The sequence below is a fragment of the Odocoileus virginianus genome, chromosome 27 (assembly GCF_023699985.2).
Source record: "Odocoileus virginianus isolate 20LAN1187 ecotype Illinois chromosome 27, Ovbor_1.2, whole genome shotgun sequence".
Taxonomy (NCBI): Eukaryota; Metazoa; Chordata; class Mammalia; order Artiodactyla; family Cervidae; genus Odocoileus; species Odocoileus virginianus.
In genome coordinates this window covers 38,109,665-38,129,697 of record NC_069700.1, presented here as the reverse complement: position 1 = coordinate 38,129,697, position 20,033 = coordinate 38,109,665, and the positions used below count along the sequence as shown (strand labels likewise).

At 37.4% G+C, this 20,033-nt stretch overlaps 1 protein-coding gene across 1 annotated transcript in view; it reads right to left on the bottom strand.

The window, feature by feature from the left end:
• The window catches only part of HCRTR2 (hypocretin receptor 2), a 133,868-nt gene that overhangs the window by 14,573 nt on the left and 99,262 nt on the right, over positions 1–20,033 (bottom strand). Inside the window, exons 3-4 of the mRNA XM_020878257.2 lie at positions 16,564–16,807; positions 3,034–3,149 (exon numbers count right to left, since the gene is read on the bottom strand). Coding sequence (XP_020733916.1) covers positions 3,034–3,149; positions 16,564–16,807 — 360 coding nt within the window. The remainder of the gene's footprint in view (positions 1–3,033; positions 3,150–16,563; positions 16,808–20,033) is intronic.

Genomic DNA, 20,033 nt, shown 5'->3' with positions numbered 1-20,033 from the left:
GCACATGTAATGCCTTGGAATTCTGTTTATAGACATTCACAGTTGGAATTTGAGAGTTGTTCAAGAAGAATTCTACACAATCACCACTTGAGGTTAATTTACTTTATCATCATTGCTAAAGTGAGCTCAGATGAACTCGTTGTTTTCCACTGCAATCTGTTTGTAAATGTTTTTAGTTTCACAGCCCAAGCATTTTATTGCAAATCTTCTGGATCATGTGGCCTGTACTAATCAGGACGATTCATCACACACACACACACACACAAAATGGACTTTTTCTAAATCTTCAATGTAGTTTTGAACTTACTTTAGAGTTTGAGAAATGGAGAACTATAATGAAGACGTAAACTGGTTGGGATTTGGCAGTTATATAATTATTTAACAAGCACTTTTGGAATACTTTTTTGGTGTAAGCTAACATGTTAAGTGTTGGGAAGATGATGAGCAAAACAGATTCATGTACATACAAGAAATTTGGAAGTTGTGTCATTCTGTAAATAAATAAATAAACAAATATAAGCATCTGTTATATTTAATGTATACTAACAAGTAAAAATATGGAAGTAGGGATGCACTTAACACTGGGAATATTTCTCATTAAAATGTCAACCTAAATCTACAATATTTTTATGCCTACATGCTCACCAATGTGTTTTCTAATTTTTCTGTGAACTTTATTCTCAGTGACTGAACACTGGATTCCCCTCTGCTCATCTATCAAAACTTTCCCAGCACTTTCTCTCATTCTTCCACTAACTTTTTTCTTATAAAGTATTTATTGAGCAACTGGAATGTGCTAAGCAGGTTCTAGTCGTAGGGCTACAAGATGAAGACTAGTCTGTACACTCTCTTAGTAGATTAGAACAGACAAAAAATCATTATCATGTTGCTTAAAAGGACTATGAAAGAGGTCTAAGAAAGCAGTAACAAAAATCAATTCAAAACATGCTTGTTATTTTAGAAATATAAGCAGAGTGAGTTGAAAGGCCAAATAACAGCATATACTATGAAGATTTTTTTTTAACAAGCACTTTTCACGCATGAGGCACTTGAATTGATCCATCTAAGTGTATCGACTCTGTGAGCTGAATGCTATGTATCCCACTTGGCACAGAAATTTAAGTAATTGACAGAATTCATGCATGTGCTAAACTGAAGTGTTAGGATTTAAACTGATGCAGTCTGGACCTTCAGTCTGTGTTTTTAATTTCTGTATTATATCAGCTCTGTTCATTGACTTCCCCAGCTTGCAAGGAGAACTCCATTTGTTCAAGCTTAACCACATAGCTTGTCTGAGCCAATGAAAAGTGAGGAGACTTAGCATATGCCAGTTCAAAGCAAACATTTTCAAAGAATTTGCATGTTTTTTCCAGCCCTCTTGCCCTTTCCCTGGACCCCAAAATGGCACACTCAGGGTAGTGCTGCTCCTTTGGATGAAGTTCTGAACTGAGAAGAGCATAGCCACAGTCATCCTCACCACTGATACAGAACATGAACGAAATAAGCTGTTGCAAACCACATACCTTGGGCTTTTTCACAGCAGAATAACTGAGCAAAAATGGAAGAGTATGACAATACTTATCAGAAGATGGGGTACAAAAGGAAAAAGAAAAAAAAAAACACTAAAATATTTGCAGTTGACTCCATGGCCAGGTGGAGAGTGTTGAGGAAATTATCTCTAGGATCTGGAAAATCACCGTTCGTGACTTATAGTGATACACATTTGTTATTTTAATTGCAAAGATTGGGGAGCAATGCATTCATAAGGTCAGAAAAGAATTGACTTAAACAATTGAAGAAAAGGAAACATTTGGAGACATACAGGGTTGAAAAATGCAACTGTTGCTCCCATGCAAAGGATAAAAGATGATTGTGAAAATTGCTTTGAATAATAAAGGATGAAGAAGATCCAAATTAGACTCATATTCACCCCCAAATAAAAGTTTTATGAAATTCTTTTAATGAGGAAAGTGGCCCAGTAAATTCTTTCAGTTGGATAAAATATGTCAAAGCCAACAGACTAAGAACATGGCTTTCCGCAAACTCAAAATACTGGCAATAACTTTAGGAAAAGAGATAGATACATTTCTGAGAAATGTGGCATTTTAAGAAGCAATTTGCAAGTATAAGAAGCTGAGTTATATCCATTGTCTGTCTCTTTATGAACCACTACATGTTCCTTGATTTCTTTCAACTCATCAAAATTCAGCTTAAATGTTACCTGGTCAGAATTAGATCCACCTCCACTAAGCTTTCCTCTGATCTCCTGTGGCTTATGCTTATTAAGGTGATTTTTATCCTGCAACTGACTATTTCCTTCTTCTAGACTATGTATTCATCAGTGCCACAGACTGGAACTTTTATCAGACATGTATGTGAAAGAAATGCAAACATTTGATGAATGAATAAACTGAGCGAATGAATACAGAGCAAAATTATATAACAAATTTCAGTACTCTCAAATCAGCATTATAAACAATTTCTAAAATTCTCAATTCTGCCTGATTCTTCTAAACAAAATAAAATCTTTGAAGTTGGAGATTTACTCACATAATAAAAATGCATTATTTAAATATTTTCTTGCAGTCTCAGGAAATTTTAAAGGAATTTTTATTTATTTCTCATAAAAAGTAAAATGTATAATATTAGTCCTAGACAAAAATCAAGTCAATTAATTATCACAGAGGTTTAAAATTTAGCCATTAAGGCAGTTCATAAAATAACATTTCCTAAATATCACCCTTAAAATGCCTAGACCAGGCAAGAATATTGGATGGGTAACCATCCCCTTCTCCAGGGAAATCTTCCCAACCCGGGATTGAACCTGGGTCTCCTGCATTGCAGGCAGATTCTTCACCATCTGAGTCACCAGGGAAGCCCATTTTCATGACTAGGCTTCATTATTTAGTGGAAAATGTTATTAGAAGAACACACAATCCTTTGCTATACACATTATATTGGTTCAATTCACTCAAATTTTGTTTTCAAGGACATTGTAAAGAAAACACAAGAAAAGTATTTGAAATTACTTACTTGTCTGCACCAAAGTTTACGAAATATTTGTAGATAGGCCAACACCATAAGACACAGTGGTGCCATATATGTCACCAGAAAGAAACAGATGTGATACATCTTGGGGTAAATTTCACCTGGAATGAAAGTCCAAATAATAATAATTATGTTACAATTCATAGATTTTTTTAAAGGCACATTTGCCAATGTTTTGCTTTTAAAATACACTTTACCTTCTATATGATTTTACTGGCATGGTCATTTATTAAAAACCCATTTTTTTCTCTTGATTACATTTGGCTATTAATAAAACAATTTGGATTGTCCTATATCTAGATTTACAAGAAGGGACATTATTCAAAATTTAATTGCTAATGCTTTTGTTAAAATTGCAAGAGACTGTAAACTAAGTTGATTCCTCTTAATTTCTTTCTTAAAAATTGGGAAAATATTCCCAGTTCTATCTGCAAATACAAATTTGGAATTTTTTTTAAAAAATACAACAGCAAACATTTGATAACAATTCTTTTTGTTGACTTCCTAGAACATATACAAAACGCTTTTTTACATAAGTTGTGGTTGTGTGTTAATGCATGTACTTTTAATAAGTGAAATTTTTAGGTTTCTTTAGATTTCAAACCAATATGGGTATTTTCTTATCAATAAGGCATAAGCACATCTAGGATTGTAGTAATTTCTTATTTATCATTAATTCTATGTATGCAGGTGATATGTATCACAGATTAAGGCATTTATTAAGGAATCAATCAATTGAATGGCACTGTGGCTTAATTAATTTTTAGCTTTTCTAAAATATATCCATGGCTGACTTTTAAGATACTTTAAAGGATATTTCTCTTATACTAGTATCTGAATGTCACAGTGATCCAGCTACTTTTACTTAATGCAAAACAAGAAACAATATATACTAGATGGATACCATGGATATTAAATGCCACTAACTAGATACAATTCTAAGTGCTAGCAAAACAGATTTTTTTAATTCTAAAAATTACATAACTTATTTTGAGCTTGATATTGACAATGAGATTGGTTCTATACTATTATGGAAGGACAATGCTATCATTATATTTGTTTCATTACTTCAGAAAGTATTTTGAAGCATGAAGACTCAGTTATGTGATCTAATGTGATAACAGCAATTTATCCTCAGGTTTAGCCAAAAATAATTATGATGATGACCATGCTCGCTGATAACAAAGGTTGACAATTCATTGACTTCTTACTGAATGTATTTTAAACATATCAATGAGTTAAATATCCTTCATAATATTGATTTCATAGCCTTATCTTCTAGAACTTAATAGTCTTATTTTTATGCTTAAAACTGCCTTCTTTCTCGGACAGATGTTTTTCCCCGCGGCTATCTTTAGAGAGGATGGCAGGGTGTGTGCGGGGCCAGGAGCTCTACGAGGTCAAATTGAGGTGTCATTTTTAACTTCCTCGGGACCCAGGTGGCTCACGCTGAGCTCATCAGCTTCTGACTTTCTTTCAAGTTTGTTCTGTAAAACAGGCCAGTTACATAAAAAGTGATAGAATCTGAGCAGCCTGAAGGGAGAATAACAGACTTCCTTTTCCTTTGAAGCTCCACAGTCCATGCAGCTTGAGGGGAGCCAATTTAAAAGGAACTGGAGAGTTACCTCGGCACTTCCCAGGCACCTGAGTGGCTTTGATCTTTTATTTGTTTTGAAGAAAGTGTCACACAATTTTCCTGCATAAAAATGTACCTTTGAAGCACACATACCCATGAATCCCTGATGTCTGCACCAAACTAAACTGAGTGAGTGGAGACAGGTAGACTTGGTAGGTCTTTTGTTTTTTAAATGCAGAGATGGATATCAACACTCTGATAACAGCCTGCAGTTTTAAAAAGATGGGAAACAAAGCTCATTCTGCAAGTGACATATTTATAAACAGTTGGAAAAAGATGTAATTGACCAGCAAAGGCATATTATGATAATGAATGCCAACACAGACAAAAGTTGATCAAGCAAAATTATATTTGCAGGCTAGGATAGATTGTTTTACTCAAGAGATTATTTTAGATAATTGGGGAAACATAATCATCTTAAATTCCTCATTTCATGCTCACAGTCTAAGCTAATTGAAAACCCAGAAATACCACTGAAAGTTTAAATTATATGTTAAAACTATCTTTGATTTTTCTCTGCACTTGATGAGAAATATCTTTTATATATTTTAAGACATTCATATGTCTAGAAAGGAGCTACATAAAATGTATTCACTTAAGCATTCCCTAAATTAGAAAACAGCATTTTAAAGATTAAAAGCTATTAAAATTTGGTGTCTCTACTCAACCGATAAATAGGCATAATCTGCATAAATTCTGGTATATATAACAAATCAACAAATAAGGAGCAAATGTAGATCTTTCTTTAGTCTTGATGTATGGAGAGAGAAACATGGAAACTTAAATTGCCATATGTAAAATGGATATCCAATGGGAATTTGCTGAATGTCTCAGGGAACTCAAATAGGGGGTCTGTATCAACCTAGAGGGGTGGGATGGGGAGGGAGATGGGAGGGAGGTTTAAGAGGGAGGGGACATATGTACACCTATGACTGATTCATGTTGATGTTTCACATTTGAAAACAACAAAATTCTGTAAAGCCGTTATCCTTCAATTAAAAAATAAATTTAAAAAATCAGAGTAAATAATAATATGTATTGGACAGACAAAACTTAAATGAGTTGAGGTCCATTATTAAGTGAACATGTTAATATAATTATCTAAAAATGACATTTTCTCCTTCATGTTATACCTATCAAGAATTCAATGGAAAAAATAATATAATTTTCCAAATTTTCAATTTGGACAGTCTTTTCAAAGTTCATGTATCCATTAAAGTGTACATTAATCTTTCATATATTTTATTATCTTTTCCCTGATAAATGTTTTCAATAAATGTTCCTATTAATAAACACACATATTTATATACTTTCCCAATCTGACAATAGGCCCAATGCCATGAAGTAAAGAACATCTTCATTATTATTATTTTTCAAACCACCAAAGAATAATTTGACAGTACAATCCAAGAGGAGGGAGATTATAAATCCCCAGTATCCAAAACAATATTTGATAAACACTATATGCTCATTAAAAGTCAGATTAATGACTGGTAAAAACATATCTTGGATTGAGTGCAGAAAGAAAGTTACTTTCTTCCATTAGGATTTATCCTGTGGAAGTATTTCAAACCAAGAAATCAAGAAATTATGATTACAATTTTGAAAGAATTTTAAAATTTCAGATGTGTAAATTAATGTGACTGAAGCAAACAATGAACATACACAAAGATCTTTTAAAAATCATTAAAATAAATATTAACACATTTCATTTTTGAGTGTCAGAGTTATGTGCCAAGAACTCAATGGCTTGTGGTCTTTTATGAACAAACTATAGGCAATGAAGAGCATAATGAGTTGCATTAATTATATATCCATAAACTATTACTACACTTGTGGTCTTATTTTCAGCAAGACAGAGTTCTCATTTTGTACAATGAGGGAGACAGTATTTGCAAGGCTTTCCCCAAAGTGACTTGATAGATATGAATCTACATGGTTTACACTCTTTCCACGCTGTAATATTGGTTGTAGGACAATTATGACATCTCTGTATGCTTTTAGAATTAGATCATTGATTTAACTTAGGATAAGATAAGGAAAATAACAGGTAAATAACAGAGAGGGAACACAGCTCTCCCCATCAACAGAAAGTTGGATTAAAGATTTACCCCACCCATCAGAACAAGACCCTTTCTCCCTCAGTCAGTCTCTTCCATCAGGAAGCTTCCATAAGCCTCTTATTCTTCTCCATCAGAGGGCAAACAGATTGAAAACCACAATCACACAGAAAACTAACCAATCTGATCACATGGCCCACAGCCTTGTCTAACTCAATGAAACTGAGAGCTGCTGTGAGGTGTCACCCAAGACAGTCGGCCCAGGGTGGAGAGGTCTGACAAAATGTGGTGCACTCAAGAAGGAAATGCAAACCACTTCAGTATTCCTGCCTTGAGAACCCCTGAACAGCAGGAAAAGGCATCAAGGTAGGACACTGAAAGATGAACTCCCTAGGTCAGTAGATGCCCAATATGCTACTGGAGATCAGTGGAGAAATAACTCCAGAAAGAATGAAGAGATGGAGCCAAAGCAAAAACAACACCCAGTTGTGGATGTGACTGGTGATGGAAGTAGAGTCAGATGCTGTAAACAGCAATAATGCTTAGGAACCTGGAATGTTAGGTCCATGAATCAAGGTAAATTGGAAGTGGTCAACAGGAGATGGCAAGCATGAATGTCGACATTTTAGGAATTAGAGAACTAAAATGGACTGGAATGGGTGAATTTAACTCATATGGCCATTATATCTACTACTGTGGACAAGAATCCCTTAGAAGAAATGGAGTAGGCCTCATAGTCAATGAAAGAATCCAAAATTCAGTACTTGGATGCAATCTCAAAAACGACAGAATGATCTCTGTTCGTTTCTAAGGCAAACCACTCAGTATCACAATAATCCAAATTTATGCCCCAACGAATAATCCTGAAGAATTTGAGGTTGAAATTGAAAGGTTCTTTGAAGACCAACAAGACCTTCTAGAACTAACACTCAAAAAAGATGTCCTGTTTTATAGGGGACTAGAATGCAAAAGTAGGAAGTCAAGAAACATCTGGAGTAACAGGGAAATTTGGAATTGGAGTACAGAATGAAGCAGGGCAAAGGTTAAAGGAGTTTTGCCAAGAGAATGCACTGATCATAGCAAACACCCTCTTCCAACAACACAAAAGAAGACTCTAATTATGGACATCCCAGATGGTCAATACCAAAATCAGATTGATTATACTCTTTGCAGGTAAAGATGGAGAAGCTCTATACAGTCAGCAAAAACAAGACTGGGAGCTGACTATAGCTCTGATCATGAACTCCTTATTGCCAAATTCAGACTTAAATTGAAGAAAGTAAGGAAAACCACTAGGCCATTCAGGTATGACCTAAAGCAAATCCCTTACGATTATACAGTGGAAGTGAGAAATAGATTCAAGGGATTAGATCTGATAGACAGAGGTCCAGAAAACCTATGGATGCAGGTTTGTGACATTGTACAGGGGACAGGGATCAAGACCATTCCCAAGAAAAAGAAATACAAAAAACCAAAATGGCTGCCTGAGGAGGCCGTACAAATAGCTCTGAAAGAAGAGAAGCACAAGGCAAAAGAAAAAAGGAAAGATAGACCCATTTGAATGCAGAGTTCCAAAGAATAGCAACAGGAGATAAGAAAGCCTTTCTCAGTGATCAGTGCAAAGAAACAGAGGAAAGTTACAAAATGGGAAAGGCTAGAGATCTCTTCAAGAAAATTAGAGATACCAAGGGTACATTTCATGCAAAGATGGGCACAATAAAGGTATAGACTTAAACAGAACCAGAGGATATTAGGAAGAGGTGACAAGAATACACAGAATAACTATACAAAAAAGATCTTCACAACCCAGATAATCATGATGGTGTGATCACTCAACTAGAGCCAGACACCCTGGAATGTGAAGTCAACTAGGCCTTTGGAAGCATGACTACAAAGTTAGTGGTGGTGATGGAATCCCAGTTGAGCTATTTCAAATCCTAAAAGATGATACTGTGAAAGTGCTACACTCAACATCCCAACAAATTTGGAAAACTCAGCAGTGGCCACAGGACAGGAAAAATCACTTTTCATTCCAATCCCCAAGAAGGACAATGCCACAGAATGTTCAAACTACTGCACATTTGCACTCATCTCACACACTAGTAAAGTAATGCTCAAAATTCTCCAAGCCAGGCTTCAACAGTACGTGAACTTTGAACTTCCAGATGTTTAAGCTGGATTTAGAAAAGGCAGAGGGACAAGAGATCAAATTACCAACATCTGATTGGATCATTGGAAAAAGCAGGAGAGTTCTAGAAAAACATCTATTTTTGCTTTATTGACTATGCCAAAGCCTTTGACTGTGTGGACCACAGCAAACTGTAGAATATTCCTAAAAAGATGGGGATGCCAGACCACCTGACCTGCCTCTTGAGAAATCTGTATGCAGGTCAGGAAGCAGCAGTTAGAATTGGACATGGAACAAATGAATGGTTCCAAATCAGGAAAGGAGTACATCAAGGCTGTATATTGTCACCCTGCTTATTTAACTTACATGCAGAGTACATCATGAGAAACACTGGACTGGGTGAAGCACAAGCTGGAATCAAGATTGCTGGGAGAAATATAAATAACCTCAGATATGCAGATGATACCACCCTTATGGCAGAAAGCAAAGAAGAACTAAAGAGCCTCTTGATGAAAGTGAAAGAGGAGAGTGAAAACGTTGGCTTAAACTCAACATTCAGAAAACTAAGATCATGGCATCTGGTCCCATCACGTCATGATGAATAGTTGGGGAAACAATGGAAACAGTGACAGACTTTGTTTTTTGGGCTCCAAAATCACTGCATATGGTGACTGCAGCCATGAAATTGAAAGACGCTTACTCCTTGGAAAGAAAGTTATGATCAATCTAGACAGCATATTAAAAAGCAGAGACATTATTTTGCCAACAAAGGCCTGTCTAATCAAACCTATGGTTTTTCCAATAGTCATGTACAAATGTGAGAGTTGGACTATAAAGAAAGCTGAGTGCCGAAAAATTGATGCTTTTGAACTGTGGTGTTGGAGAAGATTCTTGAGAGTCCCTTGGACTGCAAGGAGATCCAACCAGTCCATCCTAAAGGAGATCAGTCCTGAATATTCATTGGAAGGACTGATGCTGAAGCTGAAACTCCAATACTTTGGTCACCTGATGTGAAGAACTGACTAATTGGAAAAGACCCTGATGCTGGGAAAGACTGAAATTAGGAGAAGAGGGGACAACAGAGGATGAGATGGTTGGATGGCATCGCCGACTCAATGGATATTAGTTTGGGAAAACTCTGGGAGTTGGTGATGGACAGGGAAGCCTGGTGTGCTACATTCCATGGATTCGCAAGGAGTCGGACATGACTGAGTGACTGAACTGATACTGAAATATAAGGAATGAGTTAAACAGTTTATGAGTTAAACAGAAATAACAGATCCTTCCCAAAAAACATTTTTTTAACTAAGCTAAATGGCATTTGGACTTTCAAGATGTTTGAACTTTAGAGAGCTAACCCTGTAAAATATAACATCCTACAGTGACTTTGTTGCTGTTTTTCAGTCACTCAGTCATGTCCAACTCCAGACCCCATGGACTGCAGCATGCCAGGCTTCCCTGTCTTTCACCATCTCCTGAAATTTGCTCAAATTTCATGACCATTGAGTCAGTGATGCCATCCAACCATCTCATCCTCTGTCATCCCTTTCTACTGCCTTCAATCTTTAACAAGATCAGGGTCTTTTATAATGAGTCAGCTCCTTGCATCAGGTGGCCAAAGTATCAGAGCTTTAGCTGCAGCATCAGTCCTTCCAATGAATATTCAGGACTGATTTCCTTTAGGATTGACTGGTTTGATCTCCTTGCAGTCCAAGGACTCTCAAGGGTTTTCTCCACCACCACAATTCGAAAGCATCAATTCTTCAGCGCTCAGCTTTCTTTATGGTCCAAATCTCGCATCCATATATGACTACTTGAAAAACCATAGCCTTGACTAGATGGACCTTCGTTTACAAAGTAATATCTCTGCTTTTTAATATGCTGCCTCGGTTTGTCGTACCTTTACTTCCAAGGAACATATTTTAATTTCATGGCTTCAGTCACCATCTGCAGTGATTTTAGAGCCCAAGAAAAGAAAATCTATCACTGTTTCCATTGTTTTCCCATATATTTGCCATGAAGTGATGGGACTGGATGCCAGGATCTTCAATTTTTTGAATGTTGAGTTTTAAACCAGCTTTTTCACTCTCCTCTTTCACTTTCATAAATAGGCTTTATTTCTCCTCACTTTCTCCTCACTTTCTGCCATAGGGTGGTGTCATCTACAGGTCTGAGATTACTGATATTTCTCTCAGCAATCTTGATTCCAGCTTGTGCTTCATCCAGCTCAGTGTTTCTCTTGATGTACTCTGTATGCAAGTTTAATAAGCAGGATGACAATATACAGTCTTGACGTACTCCTTTCCCAGTTTGGAAGCAGTTCATTTTTCCATGTCCGGTTCTAACTGTTGCTTCTTGACCTGCATATATGTTTCTCAGGAGGCAGGTAAGGTAGCCTGGTATTTCCATCTCTTTAAAAATTTTCCACAGTTTGTGGTGATCTACACAATCAAAGGCTTTTAGGATAGTCAATAAAGCAGAAGTGGGTGTTTTCTGGAATTCTCTTGCCTTTTCTATAATCCAGCAGATGTTGGCAATTTGATCTCTGGTTTCTCTGCCTTTTCTAAATCCAGCTTGAATATCTGGAAGTCTTCAGTTCACATACTGTTTAAGCCTAGCTTGAAGAATTTTGAGCATTACTTTGATAGTGTGTGAAATGAGTGCAATTATGTGGTAGATTGAACATTCTTTGGCATTGCCTTTCTTTGGGACTGGAATGAAAGCTCACCTTTAGCTTTACGACCCCATGGACTGTAGCCTACCAGTCTCCTATGTCAGTGGGATTTCCAAGGTAAGAATTTGAAGTGGTTATCCTTTCCCTTCTCCAGGGGATCTTCTGACCCAAAGATCAAACCCAGGTTTGAACCCTTCTGATGATTTTAGCTTCTCACTATCACACATTTTTGTCCAAGCTTAAAAATTTTAAGTTAAACATAGACTTACAGGGACTTCTTTGGTGGTCTCGTGCCTGAGAGTTTGCCTGCCAGTGCAGGGGACACAAGTTTGAATCTGGTCCAGGAGGATTCACGTTCTGCTGGCAACTAAGCCCACGAGCCATAACTACTAAGCTGTGCTCTAAATCTAAAGTCCATGAGTCACACCTACGGAAGTTCGTGGACCCTGGAAGCCCATGCTCTGCAACAAGAGAAGCCACAGCAATGAGAAGTCCTTGCACTGTAACTTGAGAGCAGCCCCTGCTCACTGCATCTAGACTAAGCCCTGGCATCAACAAAGACTCGGTGAAGCCAAAAATAAATAAATAAATAAATTAAAAAAAGAAATGTAGACATACATAGCTTATATTAACAAAACTTATCCTATGCAAAAGTCAATATAATAAACTAGATATCTAATGAGCAGAATGATAAAAACCTACATTTCATTTTTCATACACTTCTTGAAAACGTAAAGTTATATTGATTTCATTTAATGTATGAAAAATGAATATAATATCTTTTATTGCTTGATTTTGTGGATGATCAACTCAATACAGTATTACTTTGCCTTTAAAAACATTTAGAATAATTAAACACCAATATAAAATCACTTTCTAATAGCTTTTCTAAATGACTTCTGAAAACTGATTTTAGGTTTCTAGATATTTGACAATAATTTCTTATTTTTTAAAGAAAATACTCCTTCTATAAGTAGAGGTAATAAATATTACCTATAGGTAATAAAACATGTGAGGTTAGGATGAGTTTTAGAGATTTATATCTGTTGCTTAAAGGTAATTGGAAAATAATGCAGCTATTTACTTAATCATAATGACTAACTGGATCCCCTAATTCTACAATCCTTTTGCTCATTGGGGTTAATGAAACTTAATCATTTGGGACATCACTAAAAAAAAGACAAGTTTATAAAATCAGTCTGTCAAACTTATAAATGAAGCTAATTACCAAAATAGAGAAAATACTACTGACACATGTTGAATAATAGGTGGGAATTTTAATCTAATTACTGTCTCCATGAACTTACAGACGATCAATGTGTGAGTTGAAAGCAGCTCTTTTGCCTGTTTCTCGTTTGCCCGTTTCTGTCCCCCTCTAACCTCAAAGTGGGTTTCCCTGGTGACTCAGATGGGAAAGCATCCACCTGCAATGCCGGAGATCCAGGTTTGATCCCTGAGTCAGGAAGAGCCCCTGGAGAAGGAAATGGCTACCCACTCCAGTATTCTTGTTTGGGAAATCCCATGGATATAGGAACTTGGTGAGTTACAGTCCATGGGGTTGTAAAGACTCGGGCACAACTAACACACACACACACACACACACACACACACACACACACACGCGCGCCTTAATACAATCTAATTACAGGAATGAGATCACTAGGTAATTTAACCTAACTCCTGACTTAATGTTCTCCTAAATGTGCACTATGCCTGCTGGTTCTTTTCCTAGATTTAAAGAAGCAAGAATGAAGGACTAAGTAGTGAAAGAATGACTAGTTACCTCCCTCAGTAGCTCCTGTAGCAATCGTGCAGGCAGACCATCCAGACAATATGAAGAGAGAGTCAGCCAGTCTGCACACAATGGAGACAAATGCAGAAGCCAACCTCTTGCCTCAGTGATTCACTAAGATCCTTTCCCTCTTTTTCCCTTTAAAAATTGTCATGGCTGAGAGGATCTTTCAGTTGGTCTTGGGGCATAAGTCCACCTTCTCTCCAGACTGTCAGCTTTTCTGATTGAATCACATTTCCTTTATCCTGAAACTTTCCTCTCAATTACTGACTTTTTGTGTGGCAAGCAACCAAACCTGTGTTCAGCAACACTTTGATTTAAATGTACTTGTTTGTTTCATAATATTGAACAAATAATTTATGGTTCAATTTCATCATGATTAACTAAATTACTTGAATCAAGAGATCTTTAGACTCTTTTCCAAATAGAACTCATTGTATAGGAATTACCTAAGAGACATGTCACAGTTGATCCCCAGCCCACTTTTCCCCAAACACAATTCTTTAGATTGTCTACCCCTGCAATCCAGAAACTATAAGTTTGAACTCTCTTACTTTCTTCTGCAAGGGATGGTGTCCATTGTGTGGGTTTTCCTTCTTCCTAGCATACCCTCAATAGTTTTTCCCTTTCCTCTCTTCCCAGTCTGGAAAATCTTTGCTCATTTTTTAAAGGAGTAGATTAGAGTCATTTAATCAACCAAATTATTAAATTGTGCACTGAGAGAGAATCATACCCATGCTGTGAATCTCCACAGTTTTAGTCTTTCTTAAACTGAAAAATAATTGAGATATTTAAACACTATACAGAAAGTGAAAGTGTTAGTTGCTCATCCACGTCTGACTCTTGCCAGGCTCCTCTGTTCATGGGATTCTCCAGGCAAGACTAGAGTGGGTAGCCATTCCCTTCTCCAGGGGATCTTTCCAACCTAGGGATTGAATCTGGGTCTCCCACATTGCATGCATATTCTTTACTGTCTGAGCCACCAAGGAAGCCCCATTTAAATATTAAAACATAGCCAAATCAAAAGGCAAAGCAAGTTCATTGTAGGTGACCAGAGCTCAAGCCCTGAGTAAATGAACTGCCCCTTGAATTTCCTCCCTGTTCATCTTTAATGCTTTGCTGAAGTGTTAGCAGCTGCTTGTAAACTTTGTTCAAATGCCCCGGACTGAGTCTGTCCTCTAATTTGCACTCCTAGCACTTTGTATCTAAGTATATTAAAGTACTAATCACACTATAAAACTTTATTTATTTGCCTTTCAGCCTCAGTATATGCAACGTGTTCCCTTAGGCAGCGTGTATGTCTCTCCAGGTTGGCACAATTTCTGGCATATCTTAAGTACTCAAGATGCTGTCTGAACATTAAATAAATGGGACCAAAATCACTTAGGAAATATTTTTATCATTTTGGAACTTTCCACTCATTTTGTTTTTGTCTGCATTGTTAATAAGGGAACTTGTGAAAAACCGAAGATCCAGAAAGAAAATAGCAAAAGAATTTCAATGTTAAAAAGGAAGGGACAAACTAAATTTTATAAAGGGGCATTTAATATCTGGAGTAAAATATAAAGCAGATTTTGAAATTTTGCTTATTATAAGTCTTAGGAATAATATATGGAGTAATTGCAATATTTTTTGAGTTTTATTTTGCTGCAGTGAAAATATATGCCTAAGTTTTCAGTCTATGATTTTTCTCTTTTCAGGGTTCCAATAAAGTACCAAGTTAGGAATTAACATGAATTCAGAGATTCAAATACTTGAAAATCAGAAGTACATGAGCCAGCTCTCCTTGGGGTATACTGCCTCTATTGATACATCTTTCCAATAGACAAATGCTTTCCTAATGTTTACAGTGTCTAAATATGAACCATTTTTAACCATACTTAACCAGAGGATAATAGATAGTCTTCTTTAAATTTCATGTGATAATTTTGTAAACACTGTTGGGCAATGCAGCATCATTTTATTTTCTTTCTTTGCTATGTCCAGGTTCGTGCCATCATCAGGCAATGATAAAAGTGGTTCTAGTGTTACAGAACTCAGACTGTTGCAGAACTTAGACTGTAGCTGAGAGTTCTGAACCAAAGGAGCATAACACCTCCATCTTCCAATTGTTTAAATTTAACTACTGACCCTCCTTGGAAGGAAAGTTATGACCAACCTAGATAGCATATTAAAAAGCAGAGACATTACTTTGCCAACAAAGGTCCATTTGGTCAAGGTTATGGTTTTTTCAGTGGTCATGTATGGATGTGAGAGTTGGACGGTGAAGAAAGCTGAGCGCCGAAAAGTTGATGCTTTTGAACTGTGGTGTTGGAGAAGACTCTTGAGAGTCCCTTGGACTGCAAGGAGATCCAACCAGTCCATCCTGAAGGAAATCAGTCCTGGGTGTTCATTGGAAGGACTGATGTTAAAGCTGAAACTCTAATACTTTGGCCACCTCATGCGAAGAGTTGACTCATTGGAAAAGACCCTGATGCTGGGAGGGATTGGGGGCAAGAGGAGAAGGGGACGACAGAGGATGAGATGGTTGGATGGCATCACCGACTGGATGGGCATGAGTCTGAGTAAACTCTGGGAGTGTGTGATGGACAGGGAGGCCTGGTGTGCTGCGATTCATGGGGTCGCAAAGAGTCAGACACAGACTGAGCGACTGAACTGAACTGGTGTTAGATGGGAAACCAAGTAGGATCATAATTTCATGATTAGTATAACTCTGAAATCAGAAAATAATTATGTCAGTGGTAAAATTCATCAATTTACTGTAGGAAAGCATATTTAGCTGGTTTGACTCAAAGATCGACATAGGTCAATAAACAAGACAGTCATGTTTCCAGGCTGAACATGACTTTAACATGAAAAATTCAGTTGCACTAGAAACCCATTAGGGAACCTGACACCTGTGGAAATATAATGTTCTACCATGCTATAAAATGCTGATGATTTCAAAATACATTTTCAGGTTATAAATGAACCTTTTCGATGCTACCAAAGAAAAGTTCATAGTCCCCAGCTGAACAACACAACAGCTAGATAGACGTGCATATAAAGGTTCAAAATAGGTGAAGGGATTCTGTGAAATTGTTTTGGATTTCAACTCGATCTTCATGTTTTTGCAAAATGATACTAATGAATGTCAATAAAATAACCAAGGCCAGCTTTATGTTATGCAAATCAGATTTCCAATTCACAGCTGTCATATCAATGTAAGGACCACACTGGACTTACCTCCCCAGTGCTCATCACAGACGGTAAAGAGAGTGGTTTTATTGGCTAAGCCGGGAAGCATGGTGCTGCACTCCATGACAATGGCCTGAGGGATCATTATGATGCAGGACACGATCCAGATGATGATGATGCTGTTCCGGGCCCGCTTGGCTGTGCTTTTAAACATCAGAGGGTGACAGATAGCATACCACCGGTCCAAGGCAATGCAGCTCAATGTGAGGACAGACACAGACACCGACACGGTCTAAAGAAGGAAGGAAGGCAGTACCGGGAAGCCCCAGCTGTTACATGGATGTCTCTCAATATTTGTACTGTGTCAGAAGGGCAGGCACACAGATAACCTGATTCAAAGTTGTCAAAAGACATTTCATTCAAGTGCTTTCTATTAAAAGAATTTTTAAAAATCTGCTACAAATAATATTAGAAATGTATCAAGAAAAAGAATTACCTATTTCCCATTAAATATAGAAGTGTACTATGACTGAGTGCTAAGTTGCTTCATTCGAGTCTGATTCTTTGCAACCCCATGGACCGTGGCCCACTAGGCTCCTCTGTTTATGGAATTCTCCCGGCAAGAATACTTTCAGGGGATCCTGGATTTGAACCGGAATCTTCTTCGGCATTGGCAGGTGGGCTCTTTACCACTAGTACCACTTGGGAAGCTGCCACTTTTTTTACGCTAAGTGTTTTGATTTATATGACATTCTTTGAATAAAGATAAACATGATTTTGTTTTGGTATTTTTCCATTGATAAGGGAAATCTTATCTTCAAAGGTAAAAACACACATGTTCGCAGACTGAACTGGAAATTTTTCTTTTACTGATACACAATAATATGATGACATGACTCTTTTAAATTAACATACAAGAATTTGATTATAATTGCATTTAATTAGCATTTTTGAATTATTGGTATCTCATTTCTTATATTTAAATAACCAAGGTTATTCGTACATCAGTTCATTTTCAACATGCAAATGCATGAGTTGTGATTAAAAGTAATCTTCTATATGGATCTTCTTGCCATAGTTTGCTCATTGCTGGAATAAGCAATCTACCTCTAAAATTCAAATAGGTTCACCTAATCCAGATTCCTATATAATTAATGGCATCACACACATTTAGCTTGGAGCTTTAAGAAAATAGTAAAGAAACATGTCATGTATGCCTGTCCCCCTGATCCGTTTATGTAATTGCTGTGCCATCCCAGGTCATGTCCTACTCTGTGCAACGCTATAGACTGCAGCCTGCCAGGCTCCTCTGTCCATGGGATTCTCCAGGCAAGAATACTGGAGTGGGTTGCCCCCTCCAGGGGTTTTTTTCTTAAAAACCACAGGGATCAAACCTGTGTCTGTTAAGTCTACTGCATTGGCAGGAGGGTTCTTTACCACTAACGAAACCTTGGAAGTCCCCAGTTTATTTAATTATATTTAGTACATACTATACTGAATGAACAGACCATTGGTTGACAAAATCAATTCTCTCACAACCCTCTCTTTAAAAACAAGCCTCATTCCCCTTTCTGTTATTTATTTTTTTTACAGATTTTTATTTACTTTCTTCTCAATACTTATAGCATGTTTAATCCATTAACTTACTATTTATCTTCTCTGTGGAACAAAGACCAATGGCAGGGGGGACTGTGCAAAACAGTCCCTGGCACAGGGCTTGGTGTGTGTATTACATGGCAGAGTCATCTTTCTCTATTTTTCTGTCCTAGTTGTATTGATCCTGTAATATGTGAATGGGAGGGTGTCTCTGCTTCTTACATCAGGACCTTGCTTATTGATGCATTTCCTGTAGGTACAGATGAGTGAGAGGGATGTACATGCTGGTCCAGCACAGGAGGAAAGGCTCTGGGCTAAGCAACCGGACCACATAGCCACTCTCATCTCCTCCCAGCTAGCTGCACAATGTGGGTCACCTACTTAACAGTTGTTGGCAAATGTGTGTTTTTTTTTTTCTATTAAATTAGTAATATTGATAATAATATGCTTGCCAACTCTGATTCTTTTGATTCTCTTCAGAAAAGATGACAGAGTACAGTTGAAATCAATTCTGCTATCATTTTTCCTGGGATGCACCACGTGGCACTTGCTAAATGTGAGATCATGGGTAGGTTACTTAAGCTATGCCTCAATTTTCTCATCAGTAAACTGGCATGATAATCATAGCCACCATGGACTTGTCGGAAGAAGAGTCAGTCAACATGTGAAATGCCTAATCTGGGCCTGGTATATAAATGATAAGTGTTTGTTATTCCTTGTTATGATGATGGCAGCAGTGATGGTGATTATACTATTTGTATTTTCTTCTATTCTTGAGCTTAGAGTTCTAGCTTTTAATTGGAACAGACTGCTTTACAGTAAAGAATAGTTACAGAAATTACAAGTAAAGATGTCAACTGTTCTAAATTCTTGGGGGTTAATTTCAACTTTAATTTGAAAAGGATGAACTCTATCAGAGTAGGTTTATGTTGGTTGATTTGTTATTGTCCAGTTGCTCAGTCATATCTGACTCTTTGCAACACCATGGTCTGCAGAATGCCAGGCTTCCCTGTCCTTCACCATCTCCTGGAGCTTGCTCAAACTCATGTCCGTTGAGTTGGTGATGCCATCCAACCATCTCATCCCCTGTTGTCCCTTTCTCCTGCCTTCAATCTCTCCCAGTATCAGCGTCTTTTCTAATGAGTTGACTCTTTGCATGAGGTGGTCAAAATATTGGAGTTTCAGCTTTAGCATCAGTCCTTCCAATGAACACTCATGGTTGATTTCCTTTAGGATTGACTAGCTTTATCTCCTTGCAGCCCAAGTTGAGAGTCTTTTCTAGCACCGGAGTTCAAAGGCATCAAGTTTTGGTGCTCAGCCTTTTGCATTGTCCAGCTTTCACATCCATAGATAACTACTGGAAAAAACCACAGCTCTGAGTAGACAGACCTTTGTCGGCAAAGTAACATTTCTGCTTTTTAATAAGCTGTCTAGGTTTGTCATAGCTTTTCTTCCAAGGAGCAAGTGTCTTTTAATTTCATGGCTGCAGTCACTGTCTGAAGTGATTTTTGAAGGCCAAGAAAAGGAAACCTGTCCCTGCTTCCTTTTTCCCCTTCTATTTGTATCAAATGAGGATCTTGTTTTCTTTTTCTTTCTTTTTTTTTTTTTTAGTGTTGAGTTTCAAGCCAGGTTTTTCACTCTCCTCTTTCACCCTCATCAAGAGGATCTTTAGTTCCTCTTCACTTTCCGCCATTGGAGTTGTACCATCTGCATATCTGAGATTGTTGATCTTTCTCCTGGAAATCTTGATTCCACCTTGTTGACAGCACCTGGAAATTCCTTGGCACTGCCTTAGGGGTCATTCACACCTTTCTCCAGTGTCTACTCTTTGCTCAACCTCCATCCCTCCCTGAAAATGTGTCAAGAGCCCAGACCCCTTCCAAACCCTTGCCAACCTGGGGATAGAGTGGTGGCCACCTAGC